This window comes from Microcebus murinus, chromosome 6, assembly GCF_040939455.1.
Source record: "Microcebus murinus isolate Inina chromosome 6, M.murinus_Inina_mat1.0, whole genome shotgun sequence".
NCBI classification, from domain to species: Eukaryota; Metazoa; Chordata; class Mammalia; order Primates; family Cheirogaleidae; genus Microcebus; species Microcebus murinus.
In genome coordinates, this window is record NC_134109.1 from 74487016 (window position 1) to 74505008 (window position 17993).

The window sequence follows — 17993 nt, forward strand, 5'->3', positions numbered from 1 at the left end:
CTCCATCCTCATTTCCTATAGCCTCATCCCCCCTGCACCCACCGCAATGGCCACTTACTGTTTCTCACTCCTGCACTTTGTGGCCTTGTGTTCTCATTGGGACATGTCTCCATATTTCACCATCCTTGATTATTTTCCATCCTTCAAGGACTGCCTCCAGAATCAGCTTCTCTAGAAATTTTCTGAAATCTCACTAAGTAGAAGAAGAACTATCTTTTCCTCTTGTCTCTATCAGAATTTTTCCTTAACCATCCTTTAGCATTTAATTCATTCCAACTTACTTTAGCAGTTTATGTGTCTTATTCCACACCTAGGATATAAACCTGTTGCTTATTGTATCTTCTATGATGCATTCTCCAGCACAGGGCCTGATATGTGTCTACTGACATACAGAGGACCTCACAACTGTCAAAGTGATATTAAGTGAACATTGAAGATCGTGGGTGGTATAAGAGTTTGGAGAAGGAAATGATGCCACGGAAATATAGATGGCAGGGAAAGGGGCTTTAGGAAGATGTTTAGCCATAAACAGGATGACTCTGGGCAGAGAGTTACAGAGGAGATTTAGAAGCCAGTGGGGGAATGTTGGAGATCAGCAGCTCCCAGACTGGTACTAGGGGGTGTAGCCTAGGAATTTGTGGTTTTAGAAGCTTCCCACAGAGATAGCTGAGCAGGAACACATTTTGTATTTGGTTGCCTTAATAAATGCCTTGGTTTCACCCATCTCTTATTTAAATATACCAAGTAAGCTCTGGAGCTGGGAGAGAGGAGGACACCTCCCTGGTGATTCTTATGTTCAGCCAAGTTTAGGAACTCCTGGACTTAGGTGATCTTAAAGGTGTCTTTCAACCCTGATTTCCTGCAATTTTAGATAGGAAGTGAGCTGAGCATTGAGCAGATGAATTCAGCCACTTGGTAAAGAAAAGAGCTTAAGAACATTCTGGGAAGTCACATTGCAGAGGTATAGACTCAGGCAACTCAGTACACATATCAGAGGAATCACATAGTATGATTCCTAGCATCAACTTAACTACCTGACTCTTTTCTGTGTGTCTTTCTCTGAGTGCTAGGTCCACCCAGTTTCTCATGTACTTGCATATTCCCATAATATAAATTTATACCACTTAATTTAAATACATACAGTCATGTTCACTTAACAAGGAAGATACATCCTGAGAAATGCGCCGTTAGACAATTTTGTCATGGTGGGAGCATCATGGAGTGTGCTTACACAAACCGGGGTGGTATAGCTTTCTACACACCTAGAATATTGTATGGCGTAGCCTAGTGCTTCTAGGCTACAAACCCATACAGCATGTTACTGTACTGAGTACTATAGACAATTGTAACACAGTGGTAATTATTTGTGTATCTAAATAGATCTAAACAGGAAAGGTATAGTAAAAATATAAAAGATAAAAATGGTACACCTGTATAGGGCATTTACCATGAATGGAGTTTGCAGGACTGAATGTTGCTCTGAGTGAGTGAGAGGTGAGTGAATGTAAAGGTCTAGGACATTACTGTCCACTACTATAGATTTTATAAACGCTTAGGCTACACTAAATTTATAAAAACAGTCATTGCACTATGACAATAGCTACAGGTTTCAATAGGTGATAAGAATTTTTCAGCTCTGTTATATAATCGGTGGGACCACCATTGCACATGTGGTCTGTCCTTGACTGCAAGTCACGCAGTATATGACTGTACTTTTAAAATATTTATTACGATATTGATTTAAAGACATACTTTAAAAATATCTATGATGTTTCAAGTGATATACAGGCTGTGAAACTATTCTGGAGGAGTTTAATCCAGTGATCACATAATTCCTCCTTTGTGACGTTTTCTCCAACCTCCATGAACTATCTTTCCTCCAAAGAGGGGTTTAATGTGTCTTCAATTTGGGCATTTGATGATTTCTTTTTCATTCATTCGGTTATAGACATTTTCTCTTTTTAAATAAATCAGAGGTCTCTAGAAGATAAGTGCAATGTCTCGCACTGCCTTGTTTTCTCTGTGGCCCCTGTATTTCCTTATACATAATAGGTTCTCAGCTAATATTAGTCGAACAAATAAATGATCACTGTGTTTTCTTTTACCATGTTGAAACTGATTACAAGATTTGCTCCCTGCTGCTGATAGATGAAAAATCTTATTTATTTGGATTTTAGTGGTAGAATTTCCTAAATGTATCCCATATGGGTCACTTTTGTCCAAGAATCTCGAATCTTAATAGCTTTGTTAAAGAGGATAGACGTGTTCAGAACACGAAAGATTAGCTGATGGGTTAAAACAATCATTGTCTCTGTTCTTGACTGTCTTACTTTCATTTAAAAAAAAAAAAAAACTAGTAGAAAACAAGGAAGCAGAGATCCTTTGGATTTGTGGCTGTGCCAAGCCTCAAACCTCTTTGGAGCTCAGATCAGAACCTTAGAGAGCATCTGTTCACACTCTATTTCCCTAGCTTGGCAGACAGCAATGGAAACCCAAAGTAAGTCTCCTTCATTCAGCTAGAATATTTCTAAATTACTTATCTGTGGGACTCCTGACAGCTCCTGCCTTGGGCACAGATGCAACAGGGGGCTCCCTGAGTAGTATGATTTGAGGGGCGCCAGAGAGGCTCCCTACTCCAGACAGTCTCCCCTGTTTTTTCACCCTTTTGTTCCAGTCACCCATGTAAACAGGATCTGATCAGTTCTACTTTTTGGTGAGACTTGGTAGGTGGTACAGGTTTCAAAACTGAAAAGGGGGGAGTTGGTGTCTACAAGCACATGCAAGTCTTCATTATCAGGGTTGGATAATGAAGACTGCATTTCAATTAAATTTGCAAATTTATGGCACAGGGCTTACTTCAGTCTCTAAGCTGTCTCCCAGAGGCCTTTCCCCAAAGGAGAAAATGAATACAATGCTGTTACCTTTCACTCTGCACCTAAATGGCAGTGTTGGCTCCATGGTGTTATGTCTACCAAGTGCAGAGTGATTGCCTTTAACTGATGGTGCATTCCAGGGCAAGTCCAGGGCCCCTACCACCACCACCCACTTCTACTCCCCTGCAGTGGCGGGGAGGTGGGGGGGGAGCAGCTCTGCAGACGGAAGTGGCCTTTGTTCTGCCATTAATCACTTGAAGTCAAAGTGTGTTTGGGTACTTACTACAAGTGATAGCCCACAAAAACTACCAAGTGGCTGATTTGTGTAGCTGATGAAATTCCGTCTCTAAGAGGACTTCCTTACTTGTAAATAGAAAAACATCTCATTTAAGAATGGGGTAGGGAAACTTGTCAAATTTAGGAAGTAGAAGTGATAGGCTAATTTATCATGGAATAACTTTTAAAGGCTAGATTCTGATGCGCAAGTTGCTGAGGCTATGATGTGTATTACTTTCCTGCTGGTCTGTCTTACCAGGGCTGCTAGTGGGGCTGACCCAGGACATGCAGGGGTGGTCAGGGTCAAGGGTCAGACTGTGAAGAGAGCATAGAAGAGTGTGTGTCTGTCTGTGTGGCCCTGGTCGCCTGCCTGGCACAACCAAGTTTCCCCTGGGTTACCTATTATTTCAGATTGTCTCTGAGTATTATTTTCTTACCCTTTGGAAACACTCCACATAGACTAGTCAGTGATGTTTTCATCAGCTGCTGCAGCGAGGAAGAAATTTCCCTTTACATTGAGGAGTTAATGAGCTTGGTCTTTTCGTTGTTTATTTTTTTATTAACAGTGGAGAGTGACTTTACTTATGTCATTGACTTTTATAACTGTTAACTATGTGCAATAATTATATGAAGAATTCAGACTTACCTGGTGAGTGAATGTCGTCAAGAAGGATGGAAATGAAAGTGGTCCCCACAGCCACCAGCAAGTCTCCATGATTGCTCTTATTTAGAACTAAAGCTGGACGTTAGTTCCTTTCTCCGCTGTATGGAGAAATAATTTGACTCCATGAACTGGGGACGGTACTTTGTGGAGACTTGAGGATCCAAACAAACCCCGCAGAATAGATAGCCTTACTTCTGACCTTCAGGCTATTAGGCAATGGCAGGAGGGATGGGCAGATGTAGCCATGGCCTTCTGAAAGCACATTAAAAACAGCCCTTGTGATTTAATACCTTCTATGTTTCAGATAATCCTAATGTGGAAAATACAAAAATGTTGCCCCCAATCTTTTCTATCCAAAGTGACATAAATCGTGTGATGCTGGGTTTTCTGAGGCAAGAAAGCCACTACCATACATTTCCAAGGTCTGTATGCTATTCCTTGTGCCCCAGCCTCATGTTACTTAGTTCAAGGCTGCAAGGAGCTCAAGGCACAGGAGTGAATAGCAAGTTTGTATATCATCTTTGCAGCTTCTTATACCCCTTCTCTGGCTTTTTCTCCTAAAGGGAGATAATAAAAGTATCATCATTTAGCTTGCAGGAGAAGCTGTCCCCTATGATGATTGGTAAAGCCAACCCATATTGAGTTGTCAGAATGGCAAATCATTTATTTTACAGGTGTGATCTGCAATAGAGGCCAATACCTTTTCCATACCACAAAGACCTTATCCACCATCCAAAGGACCCTAGGCCAGAATTAACTGGGCCAATGATAGGCATGTTTTTCTCATGTTCCCTTGTTTATCATGTTCCTCCATGTATAGCAGAAGAGTCATCAGAATGAAGAGTTCTTGCACTCATTAGGGAGATTCAGGTCACATGTCTTTATATTTCGGGATAAGTCTAGGTGGTGTAGTGGCTTGGACCTTTAGTTTTTACCATCCTGCTTTTTAGGGAACTTGGGTATTTCCTACGGCATGCTGTCTTCAATGCATGTTATATGTTGCCTCTCTTTTCTTTGCCTTTATCTGTCTATATTTCCAAACCCATTGACTCTGAATGTCTTGGATGAAAAGATATGCATGACCCGGGCCATGCAGTGATTGTTTTTAGGTATACTATACTGGATGGGTAATAGGGCTGCTTCTTTGAAGCTAGTAGAACTATAGGCCAAAACTTTACTTCTGTTCTCCTAAAGTCACTTCCTTGGTTCTGTTATCTACAATACAAACACAAGTAATTTATTAACAAGTATGTTCTGCTATTTAATAATATTGCCAGATTGTATTTTCTCTACTTGCTAAAATGAACTGACCATTATCATTTAGGAGAATTCCTAACATATCACCAATAAGTATTTAAAAGAGAATGGTATTTTTCAAGAGCCATTTACCTATTTTTAAGCACTGTTTAAAAATTAATCCCACTGTTTAGAGTGTAGACTTCAACCTGAACCATGATTTTAGACTAGTTGTATCCAGACATTAGCTGTCAGCCTGCATGACTTTTTTCATTAAAAAGATAACCTAGGCCGGGCGCTGTGGCTCACGCCTGTAATCCTAGCTCTTGGGAGGCCGAGGCGGGCGGATTGCTCAAGGTCAGGAGTTCAAAACCAGCCTGAGCAAGAGCGAGACCCTGTCTCTACTATAAACAGAAAGAAATTAATTGGCCAACTGATATATATATATATAAAAAAAAAAAATTAGCCGGGCATGGTGGCACATGCCTGTAGTCCCAGCTACTCGGGAGGCTGAGGCAGAAGGATCGCTTGAGCCCAGGAGTTTGAGGTTGCTGTGAGCTAGGCTGACGCCACGGCACTCACTCTAGCCTGGACAACAAAAGTGAGACTCTGTCTCAAAAAAAAAAAAAAACAAAAAAAAAAAAAAAAAAAGATAACCTAGAGGTCAGGCGCGGTGGCTCACGCCTGTAATCCTAGCACTCTGGGAGGCCGAGGTGGGAGGATCTCTCAAGGTCAGGAGTTTGAGACCAACCTGAGCAAGAGTGAGACCCCCATCTCTACTAAAAATAGAAAGAAATTAATTGGCCAACTAAAAATATATAGAAAAATAAATTAGCCGGGCATGGTGGCACAGGCCTATAGTCCCAGCTACTCGGGAGGCTGAGGCAGGAGGATCACCTGAGCCCAGCAGTTTGAGGTTGCTGTGAGCTAGGCTGATGCCACAGCACTCTAGCCTGGGCAACACAGTGAGACTCTGACTCAAAAAAAAAGATAACCTAGAATCATACTTAAGAGTTATTCAAATGCTAATAGGTTGACAGTGGTATTGCAATTCAGACAGTTATGCAGAATGGGAAAGAGCAAAAATGACACCCCTCCCAAAAATAAGTTAACTACATATCACAGAATTAAATTGGGAGAAGGCTTATACAGGGTGTAATAAGATCCATTTAACTTAATTTCATTCTGAAGTTATAGAAATTGGAAAATAGAATAGGGCAGAAATCAGGAAGAGCAAGCAAAATTCTAGGCAGGGCCACAAATAAAATGAATCATAATAAAAAGTGAGGTAATTCTTGCCTTTATGAGGGGAAAGTGAATGGGTACCCCACTTATTTCCTTCATTTTGGCTCATCTGGATCTGTCCCCACTGTGCCTGTCTGTATTTGCCAGACACGGATGATCTCACAGGCTTAGAACATATCTGGAAAGTAACAAGCAGAGAATGGTAGAGCTAGCCATGTTTTCATTTTTGTAGATTTGATGTTTTATTGGAGCCCAAAGTCTGCAGTCTTGTGGCTATGACTGTCAGAAGAATCACCCTTTTAAGAGGACTTGTTTTCTTAAATTAGTAGTTCATCTGGACAGTTCTTTAGGAAAAAGCCTTCTGTTGGCAGTCTCCTGAAGAGGAGGGTGGTTTATTTCTCTTTCCCCCAGGAACTTCAATAGGTTCTGTTAAATTCAATACATAGAAGTTATCCGAGTTTTCTTTTTTTTTGTTTTTAAACAAAAACAGCTCTTTTTGTCCAAACACATACATAAACGAAACACCAATAGATAAACAAAGTGAAGCTTTTCCTATTGAAGCAGGACTTGCAGAGGTTGGTGTCTAGAGGGTCCTCTAATTCAGCCCCTCTCTCTTAAGCATGTTAAGGCTCTTTGAAAGACGATTTGAAAACAGTCTTCTAAACTATTGTTTTTTTAAGTAGTGGCAAGGAAAATAAAGCAGCCTGAACACTATCTGCCCCACTTTCTCCATATCTCACGTCTCTCATGTGGCCAGTGTGCTCGATCCCTACGGTCAAAAATGAAAGTACTCCCTGTTGTTCCAAAGTTGATGATGCTTTCAGTATTTTCTGCCTTTGTATACCATGAACCAATGAAATACTGAGTGTCAAAAGAATAAAGACATTGTACTTCCTCACTCTCATAGGTGGCTGGATTCTGAATTTGTTTGAATTAGCTATGGGCATATAAATAAATATAGCCTGTAGCAAGACTAGAGTATGTCTACCCTTTAGGCTCTCCCCCAAAATGAGGCTACAACAGTGGGAAGCCTAATCCTCCTAATGGATAGGCATGTCCCTCTTTGAACACCTACCTGTCACCTAGCTGCCTGTGACCCCTGCTCTCTGATGAGTTGAAGAAAAATTATGATTTTGTGCATTATCCCAGCTTTTTTCATTGTTAGGGTGTTCTCTTGCAGTTTTCCACATTCTAAGTGGAAGCAGAACTCCCTCGACAGGTGGTTCTGATATGAACCAAAATTACAAACTACTCATATAGAGTAAAGACTAGGCAGGAACATCAGAGGACATGCTTCACTGTCCCATCTTACACCGTGTCTTTCCTCAGTGGACTGTGGCAGCACTTGCTGCTTCCTGGGGCTCCTGAAGATGCCATAGGCAGTGCGTGCATTATAACGGGAGGGGGAAAACGATAGGCTTTTCCAAAATTTTACTGAGGTATTTACGAATCGAGTATTTTCTTTCTCTCCACATGTTTGTATGATTTTTTTCCCTGTTATTTCTAATTTTTTTTTTTGGTAGAAGTTGCCATATACACCTTAAAATCAAGTCTAGATACTTGCCTATGACAAATCATGAGCAACTATGTGTGATATTCTAGAATAAATATTTAAACCAGAAACAAAAATAGAACCAACATCTAGGCCAGAAACACAGTCCATAAACAAGTAAGCCACGGAGGAGGTTGATCATGTATGTAGCTAGAAATTGTCTAACCAGCAGGTTTTCTTTTATAATGCAAACAAGTTCTTACCTCCTAAAGTAAGAGAAGCAAATACCAGACTTGGGACACAGTTATATAAACCTCTCTGCATCTCAGTCTCCTTGTGGGCAAAGTAGTATGGATACTTTTAAGAATTCTGAAATACATACATACATAAGTTGATATATATATTGATATTTAGCACAATTGGGTGGCTTTGAGCACCCTTTTTCCTTAAGACTCAATCAGCTGGTCAATAACTGGATTTAGATTTTTTTAATGTTTTTTTTATCTTTTTTTCCTAAGGATAAATACCAAAAGTAATCATTTTACAAGTCTGAGCATTTTCTAAACACTTAGACTGTTTAAAGTAGAAAAAATTATCCATGCAAGTCATTTGCGTGTCACATAGATATTTGCTAGGAACTGACTTGTGTGTGGCATACTGCTAGATACAGGAACGGGGAGGGATCCCAGATGCATAAGCCTGGGTCATTGTCCTCAAGTGGTTCCAGTGGTGTAAGGGAAATAGGATACCCCACCCAGTTCTAAGATGAAAAGCCCTAAGTACCTTAAGAGAGGCACAAAGTGCTTTTTCACTTGAGAAAAAGAGCAATTACTTCTGGCTGAGATTGATGAAGGAAGCTTTCATGACTTTGGCACTAACGCTGGGAATAGAAGAATGGGAAGAATTTGAACACATGGAAATGAGTAAGACAGTCATTGAGGGAACAGTAAAAGCAAGATGCCACGTACAAAGAAGGTTTGGCCATGACATGGAGTTTGTGGAGTGAGGGGACAGAAAGGATACTTGATCAGTAACCACATGAAGTGTTTTCTTTCATTTTCACAGCACCTGTGTTATTTAGGTGTGATATTATTCCCACTTTAAAGAGGTAAGGAAATTGAGGCTCAGAGGGTTAAGTGACTTATCCAAGGATTCTCAGCTAATTAAATTGCCATACTGTCAAGATCACAACAGATCTGGCTAGGTCTGAAGAGGTAAGACAGATAAGCAAACTAAGTTTGAAACAGGAGGACTGGATTTTCAGGCTCAAGAATTTGAATCATACACTATAGTCCAGGGCTTGGCAAACTACAGCCTGTGAGACAAATCCGGCCACTGCCAGTGTTTGTCAATAAAGTTTATTAGAACACAGCATTGCCTGGTCATTTAGGCATTTTTTATGGCTGCTTTTACACTACAACAGCTGATCTGAGTAGTCAAAACGGAGAACATATGGCCTACAAAGCCTAAAATATTTAACTATCTGGCCCTTTATAGAAAAATGTTTGCTAACCCCTGGTATAGTTGATTAGGAGTCATTGAAAGTGTTGGAGAAGGGAAGTAATATTCTTAGAGTCATGTATTACTGATTGAGACCATCTTAATTAGTAGAATAGATTGGAAGGAACTAGATCATTTAAAACAGCAGTCCCCAACCTTTTTGGCACCAGGGACTGGCTTTATGAAGACAATCCTTCCACCAGGAAGTGGGGTGGGGAGGAGAACCGTGGGATGATCCCGGCATGACCCAAGCACACCACATTCATTGTGCAGTCAAACCTCTCTGCCAGTGACAATTTGTACTTGCAGCCACTCCCCAGTGCCAGCACCACTGCCCCAGCTCCATCTGGGGCAACCTAGATCCCTTGCATGCAGTTTGCAGTAGGGTTCATGCTCCTATAGGAATCCAATGGCTGGTGATCTGACAGGTGGCGGAGCCCACACGGTGACACAAGCGAAACACAGATAAAAAGCCTCACCCTGGCCTAGCCTGGCTCAATTCCTGCCCCCTGCAGCCAACCCTCAACAGACCAGGACCAGCGCCGGTCTGCAGACTGGGGGTTGGGGACCGCAGATTTAGAAGACTATTTCATCTGTCTGGGTTCTCATCCCTTCACTCCTGGGCCATCCCAGTAGCCTTCCATCAAGTCTCCTGGCCAAAACTTCAAAGCTTTCAGAATCCAGGCAGGCAACAAAAATAAGATGTGCTAGGTATAAGAGAACCCCCGTGACAGCCTCAGAGCTGCAGATATGATAGGGAGGGAGGGAGTGACTATACGGGCCTCAAACTGAGGCTCTTCCCCATTGTTACTGCATAGTAATGCCCCCCAATGTTGCCAGACCTTCTAATTTCATAAAAGGGGTCGTAAATTTGAACTTAATGTGAAATCTCTACATTTACAAATGATGGTGGCTAAATTCAAATTCATTTAAACTTCCTGAGGCTGATCAAAACTGGATTTAAATTTATTTAAACCCTCTTAGTTTTATCAAACTGCAGCCTCCAGCTTGCAGTCTTTTCCCAAATAATTGCCAGAACACTGATTCTAAGTGAATTGAATGCAATCGACAATTGCAACCACTATAGCTTCTTAGGCAGCCATATGACACTGCCCACAGTTTTTGAAGGACGTTTTCCAAGTGTAGACAGTTCAACCGTTGATCTCTTACCAGGTCAAAGCAGTTTCTAAGTCTTACCTGTATGCTCTATCACACCCATGTATATGACAAAGGTAGATTGTCAGAATATTTAATCACTTGTTTCTCATCACAGGTATGATATAAAAGCAGTTGAAAACAGCCTGGCCTTCTAAACATGATGTGGATTCCCATGATAAGGACATTCAGTGAATCTAGTAAAAATTCGCTGGTTTGTGTTTTGCAGGATCAGTCCTTAAGCATTGGTGATGTTATGTTCACATGAGATTTAAGGGACTTCATATTTTCGTGGACTTGCATATTTTCCCCATTACCATGGATACCTCAGTTTTTATGCCTGAGACTAATCATTTGTAATCATTTATTTATTCAGTATTTATTGTCACTTACTGTATGCCAGTTACTGTGCAAGATGCTGAGAAAAGAAAAACAAGGAAATCCCATCCCTGCTTTTGAGAAGCTCCAGTCTACTGGGAAAGGAAAGTGCCTAAAAATGATCAGAAAACAGTAAGATAAATGAACCTTGGAAGTAGATTCAAGGAAAAAGGAAGGGGGGGGCAGTATCAACTCTATCCAACTAAACTTACCTTTCTTTATGTAATAAATGTTCCCTGGAAAAAAGATTGAAAAATATTCCACTTTCTTAATAAAATGGCTTTAAATGTTCTGGGAAATGTCAGGCAGGAACAACTGCATAATTGTGAAGCCCTGTGTTCCAAACTATGAATTTTGAGATGGTAATACCATGTTTCCCCGAAAATAAGATACGGTCTTATATTTATTTTTCCTCAAGGAGATAGACACCCTAGGGCTTATTTTCAGGGGATGTGTTAATTTTTTTAAGTACGGTACAACAATCTACATTTATTCAAATATAGTTAAGTCGTCGTCTTCTGGAACATCATCATAACTCTCCAAACCTCGAATTCCATCCTGAATTTCTTGCAACTCTATTTCCTTTAGAACCATTGGCCCCAATCTCTCATGTCGAGCAATAGAGCTCTTATGGGCCAGATGAGAAGGGCTGCTTGTCGCCTTTACCACTCTGTGACAAAATGCGAGGGTTGTGCAGATAGGCTGCGTAGCCACACCCATCACTAGATCTTATTTTCGGGGTAGGGCTTATATTGCACAAATGCTTAGAAATCCTGCGAGGGCTTATTTTATGGGTAGGTCTTATTTCAGAGAAACACAGTAGCAAAACATTAAACGAAGGGGCTCCATGCTACTGCACAGGGTGCATGCCCAGGCAGCCTCAGTATATTCAAGAAATTCAAGTAAGCAGTAGTTTAAGAAAGTTAAGTATTTTTTTAATAATTTTGTCCTATAGGTCTCCATTCAGTAATCATTTATGGCATGCATATGTATGCCAGCTACTGTATGAAGGGTTAGGGACACAGTAGTAAAAGCAATAGTCACCATGGATGCCCTCATGGATCTTGAGGTCTAGCTGAGAGCTTTGCATGTGATAATTTTCATAATCTGATGCAATTATGTCTTGACTACATTCTGAGAAAAGTATTGAAATACCCCGTGAGTCTTTGTTTATATTTTTAAATATGTAGCATAATTGGAAATACAATTTTTAAATGTATAAATATATAAAATTTCTGTAAGGAACAAGTTTTATTTTGGTTATTAGAAAAACAAGGTTAATACAAAAATGTTTACTTAGAATTTCTGTAATATTTGAAGTTTAAATTTTATTTATTTAAAATAAGTTTCCAGGAAACTTGGGGGAAAAAATGTGAGGAAGTAAATACAATCTTTGTTTTGAAGTTCAAAAAGTTTCTCTTATTCTATTTGGTTGCAAAATTTTTGGCATACTTGCACCACAGTTTAGCTTCTAGACATGACTTCAAATCTGTGTTCAGATCAGAAAAATTGAGCTGAGTTCTTTGGTTTACTAAATCTCAGTACAGCTAAATCTAGCATTGGTGGATTTGGTTTGCTTTCAGGACGCAGCTAAATGATATTACTGCAAGACGGTACTGAGCTAATAGCTCTACTTCTGTTTAGTTTGTAGCAAGGAACTGTTGTCGTGCATTCTTAAGGAATTTCTTTATCTCTTTGATGAAAGGTTCAATAATGGTTATCCTTCACTGACCACTTGCTGTGTGCCAGCTATGCCATATGTTTTACATATATTAATTAATTTAATCCTCACAATGATAACGAGAGATTGATGTTAACCTCCATTTTATAGGTAAAGAAACTGAAATTTAGAAAAGTTGATCAACTTGCCCCATATCTCCTAACAACTGACAGAGTTGGAGTTAGAATCAAGTCTAGCTGACACTGCAGCTACTTGCCACTGAGCTACGCCTTCTCCCATTGCTTTTTCAAGAGTGCCCTGTGAAAGGGAGACATAATAACTGAATGAGAACACGTGGAGAAGAGCAGGATAGAATCACTGCGATGGGAATTGTCTTAAGGAGTCTGGGGCATGTATGACTGCCTGTAGTCTACAGAACAGCCACTGACCAGTAGGAAAAGGTTTGCAGAGGGGATAGGACTGTGGGTTGGCTTCCAGGCCCCCTCCCTCTGCATCCCCAACCACTAATCACCCCAGATAACCAGAGGGTATAAAGAGTGGTCCACTAACGCATATGGGAATTGGGAAGGTGCTACTGAACAGAAGCATGGCAGAAGACCCACTCTGGAAGAAGAGACCAGAATTCAATGGTGAAAAGGAACTACTAAAGCAAAAGGTGACCCAAAAACAACTTCTCTTAAAGTTAGGGGGCTTTGAGAGAAATAGCAATTCCTAACCACTCCATTGGAATTGGGATTAAAGGGTTCCTAGCAGGTGCTCTCTTTGAAAAGAAGTCTGGCTGGAGAGAAGCCAGGAGGAGTAAATGCTGCAAGCTGTGGCCTCACAGCACCATCATCTTGGTTGACAAACTCTTAATAGTTAGAGTCTCCAATGTAGTCTGACCTGGATTTGATCCTTTCAGGGCATTCTTCTCTCGTGTGGGTATAGCCACAGTTACTGCTGCAAATGGAAAAGTTTAGTAGGCAGTGCGGTCTATACACTCAGACTCATGTCAGTACTGACAAATGCCCAGCCTCAGAGCAGCTTTACGAATATATTTCTTCTGGGGTTATGGGAATCATTGCTCATCCTTGTCTCGTTTTTATTTATTTTCCAATATACAAGTCCGCATGTTGAATTCGTTGTAACTAATTTGTGCATATGGACAGAAAGATTGGATTACTAAGTATGTGTTTTAAGCAAATTATGTAAAATTAGCTAAGAACTAAGCCACTTGGCTACTTGTAGAGGCTAACGAGCATATGATTAGTATTGAACAAAAGATTTTTATTTGAGACCCTGGAGAAAAAGCATGTTTATCTTTTTTAAATGTCTGTGAGTTGGTGGATCTTTCAATATTTAATATTTTTAAAGAATTTTTGAGGAAATTTTAAAATAAAAATACAAAGGATAACATCACACACCTATGTACCTACCATCTAGAATTACAATTAGTAAAATTTGTCACTTATTCTTTAAGATTTTTTTAATTAAAAAAAAACACTGTAGAGAAAAATGAAATTCTGTTTGACATATTACCCCCAGTCCTATTCTCTTCCCCCATCTGTCTAATAACCTCTATGGATATCTTTCCAGTCTCTTTTGAATACTTTTATATCTGTGTACATAAACATGCGTCTGTACGTAAATACAGATATATGTTATTTATGTTTATATACTCGTGTATGTATCTGAGCATTGTTTTTTTGTGAGTGCAATTTAAAAACATATATACAACATAGCATACAGCATATACAGTAACAATAGTAGGTTGAGTGATTACATGTGACTAGGGCTGCACCATCTTCATTCAGTGATTGTATGTGGTAGGCACTATTATTATGTCCTTTTTTAGGAAATAGAGGCACATAGAGAGGGCTGTTGTGCAGGGTCACACAGGTAATAGGCAGGAAAGCTGAGGAATAATTCTGCTGTCGAGCTTTGGAGGCTTCAGTGGTCCCCTACCTTTTTGGCACCAGGGACCAGTTTCATGGAAGACAATTTTTCTACCAATGTGGGGATGGAGGAGGTGGGGAGTGAGAAGAGAGGAGGTAGAGCTTAGGTGGTGATGGGAGCTATGGGGAGCAGCTGTGGATACAGATGAAGGAAGCTCAGCTGCCCACCTCCTGCTGTGCCCCTCTTCCTAAATTTCATGGAAGACAGTTTTTCTGGGGATTGGAGCAGGGGTTGCAACAGGCAGTGGAGCTGCTCTGTAGCCTGGGTCATGGCCCAGGGGGTGGGGACCACAGTAGATAGCCTCTTCACTCTCTAACTACTGTGTTTCTGATATCTGGGATTGTTGACTTCATAGATGTAGGTCATTCCTTCTCACAGTTGTATCATATTCATAATATGCATTGAATGAATATAATACACAGTTACATCATTCATATTATATATTGAATGAATATAATAAGCAGCATTGAACATTACATGATGGTTAAGACCTGTATAATGGGAATAATAAAAGTTTCTATCTTATGGGGTTGTTGTGAAAATTAAATGGTTTAATTCAAATAAAGCCAGTAGAACAGTACCTGGCCCAGATTAAGTACCCAATAATTGTTATTATCATCAAGTTATTTCTAGTTTTTCACTATTGTTTATATTTCCACAGTAAAGAAAACCCTGTGTTTGTGTATAAAAGTGTCTTTGAGGTGTCTCCCTGTAAGAGGAATCGATGGCTCATGGCGTGTGCATGTTTTCAGTTTTGTTTGGTGTTGCCAAGGCCAGCTGTACCAATTTACACTCCCTATTGCACTGCGTGGCAGTTCTCATTTCCCCACGTCCTCACTAATGATAGTTATTGCCTGACTATTAGATTTGCTGATTTGATGGGTAAGAAATACTATCAGGTTGTTGAATTGGTTAATTTTTAATAATAGTTTTATTGCAATAGAATTCACAAACTGTAAAATTCACCCTTTTAAAGTGTACATTTTAATACTTTAATACTCTTCATTAAACAGTGGTTTTTAGTATATTCACAAGGATGTGCAACCATCACCACTATCCAATTTTAGAAAAAGCTCCTTTGCCATTACCGGTCACTCCCCATTTTCCCTAACCCCCAGCTCATGGCATTGCTAACCTACTTTCTGTCTCTATGAATTTGCCCATTCTGGACGTTTCATATAAATGGAATCATATGTGTTTTTGTCTTGGCTTCTTTCACTTAGTGCAATATTTTTGAGCTTCATCCATGTTATAGTGTATATAAGCACTTTATTGCTTTTTATGGCCCATCACATTTCATTATATGGATGTACGACATTTTCTTTATCCATCCATCAGTTGATGAAAATTTGGGTTGTTTCTATTCTTGGATATTATGAATAATGCTGCTATAAATATTCAGATGCAAATTTTATATGGACTTATGTCTTCCATTTTTTGGTTGTACATATATTTATATACCTAGCAGTAGAATTGCAGAGTCATATATTAACTCTATATTTAACATTTTGAGAAACTGCCAAACTGTTTTCCAAAGTGGCTGTGATTTGACAATCCCATCAACCATATATGAAGGTTCCAGTTTCTCTACACCCTCATCTCCCATACTTACTGTCTTTCCTTTTGATTCTAGCTGTCCTAGTGGATGCAAAGTGGTATCTCATTGTGGTTCTGATGTATATTTCCTGATGATTAATGATGTTGAGCATCTTTTCACATGTTTATTCACCATTTTTATGTAATATTTGGAGGGATGTTCATTCAAACCCTTTGCCCAATGGGGCAGGGGAAATGTAGTTTGTCTTTTTGAATTGTAAGAGTTCTTCATGTATTCTAGATACAAATATCTTATTAGATATATGATTTGTAAATGTTTTCCCCATTCTATAGGATGTCCCAAAAGTCTCCATACAAAGGAAGCATGTTGTAATGAATATTTTGTAAATAAGGTACACTTAGTTACAATTTCCCATTTTCTCTATATATGGCAATTTCTGGGACACCCTGTATAAGTTGTCTTTTTGCTTAATTGATGTGAATTGGTAAATTTTAATATTTGTAATTTTAATGTTTCCATAAAACTTCAATTTTCAAAATTGTCTCAGTATTATCTGCTGAGTAAATCATAAGCCAGACAGCACTGAAGTAAACAACGCTATGTGCACGTAGTATTCCATTCATCAGAAACTATCACATTGTTCACAAAAACAGACTTCCCAAGGTCATCTAGGGGAGCCTCTCAGCTAGTGAAGAAAATTTAGTTTTGATAAAGCAGAGAAGCCTTCATGCCTAATGAGAGTTTGAATTTAATAATGGAAAGCATTGAAAAACCATTCCTCTATTTATTTTCAAACCACTGATTGGTTAATTCAAAAGCATTTGGATATCTGTTTAACCTGACTTCTTCCTTTTTCCTCTTCCTTCCTTCTCCCCTCTCCCCTCCCTGCTTTCTGTTTCTATTTCAGATTGAAAATGGCTCAGGAATCAGTCAGCAAGTTGACATCAGAGAAGAAAGTGGAGACGAAAAAAATCAACCCCACTGCTAGTCTGGTGAGACGCATTTTTCAGCATAACCTACATATTTTTCATTATAACTGAGATGCACCCAGGAGTGTGCCTGAATTTAAAGGATAAAACTTAGAGATGAAACGTACTATCCAGATTCTCAGTTCCCATCCCAGAGTAGCACATGGTGAAAGAGTATGGGGGGGGTGGGGGGAAGGGGCAAAACAGAGCCTCTTATGTCTTTCCTGCAAGCCCAACAAAGGTCCTTTCTGATCAACCAAATTCAGTCACTTGCCATTTCACATCTTTCCACACCCCATCCACACTGCAGTCCTCCTTATCTCAAAGTATTTGTTCCTGAAATGTTTAAGTACATTCACTCTCATCAGTTCGTTTTCCCCATTAAAGAAAAGGGCAGGGATTATCCTGTGTTGATAGTTGGGAAAATTGAGATGCAGAAAGACACAGCCCACTCAGGGTCACTTGGCAAGTGGATGACAAAAACCACGACCCAATTCAGGGTCTCCTGACAATCTCTCCCTGTGCTGGAAATCAAACCTCCTCAGTATTCCTAGATTTGAGAGAACGTTGTCTTCTGAAGTCCAGCTTTCAGTAGGGAACACAGTAAATGTGCACATAGATGTCACAGACAACAGTCGGCATAGCTGAATGGCTGGGAACCTGGGATGTTGAAGATGAAACTGTCTTGGGTTCAAATCCCAGCACTACCACTTAATAGTTGTAAAACCTTAGTAAAGTTACTTTGTTTCCTTCTCTTCAGTGAAAAGAGGAAAATATTACCTTTGCTTTAGGGTTATTTTGAGGAAACTACAAAAAACATGTATAGTACCTACCGCATAATAACAGCTCAATAAATATAAGCCATTTTTCTTGTTACTATGAATTCGAGCAGCTGTGGTGGACCCTGCAATGGGAAGCAGCAATGAGTGGTAAGAGGGAGCATAACTCTCACCACTTGGGTTTTCCAAGCCTCCCTTCTCTGGGCCCTGATGTCCCACAACTACCTATTTTATGCTTTCAGATTACAAGTAC

The 17993-nt window shown here is 39.8% G+C and overlaps 1 protein-coding gene across 7 annotated transcripts in view; it reads left to right on the top strand.

The window, feature by feature from the left end:
- The window catches only part of FMN1 (formin 1), a 389771-nt gene that overhangs the window by 361338 nt on the left and 10440 nt on the right, over positions 1 to 17993 (top strand). For all 7 annotated transcript variants that reach the window (XR_001154565.2, XM_012766326.2, XM_012766332.2 and 4 more), the window contains one exon: positions 16901 to 16985. Coding sequence is in view for 6 of the 7 variants with exons in the window: in XM_012766326.2 (XP_012621780.2) it covers positions 16901 to 16985 (85 nt within the window). In the remaining variant the exon portion in view is untranslated. The remainder of the gene's footprint in view (positions 1 to 16900; positions 16986 to 17993) is intronic.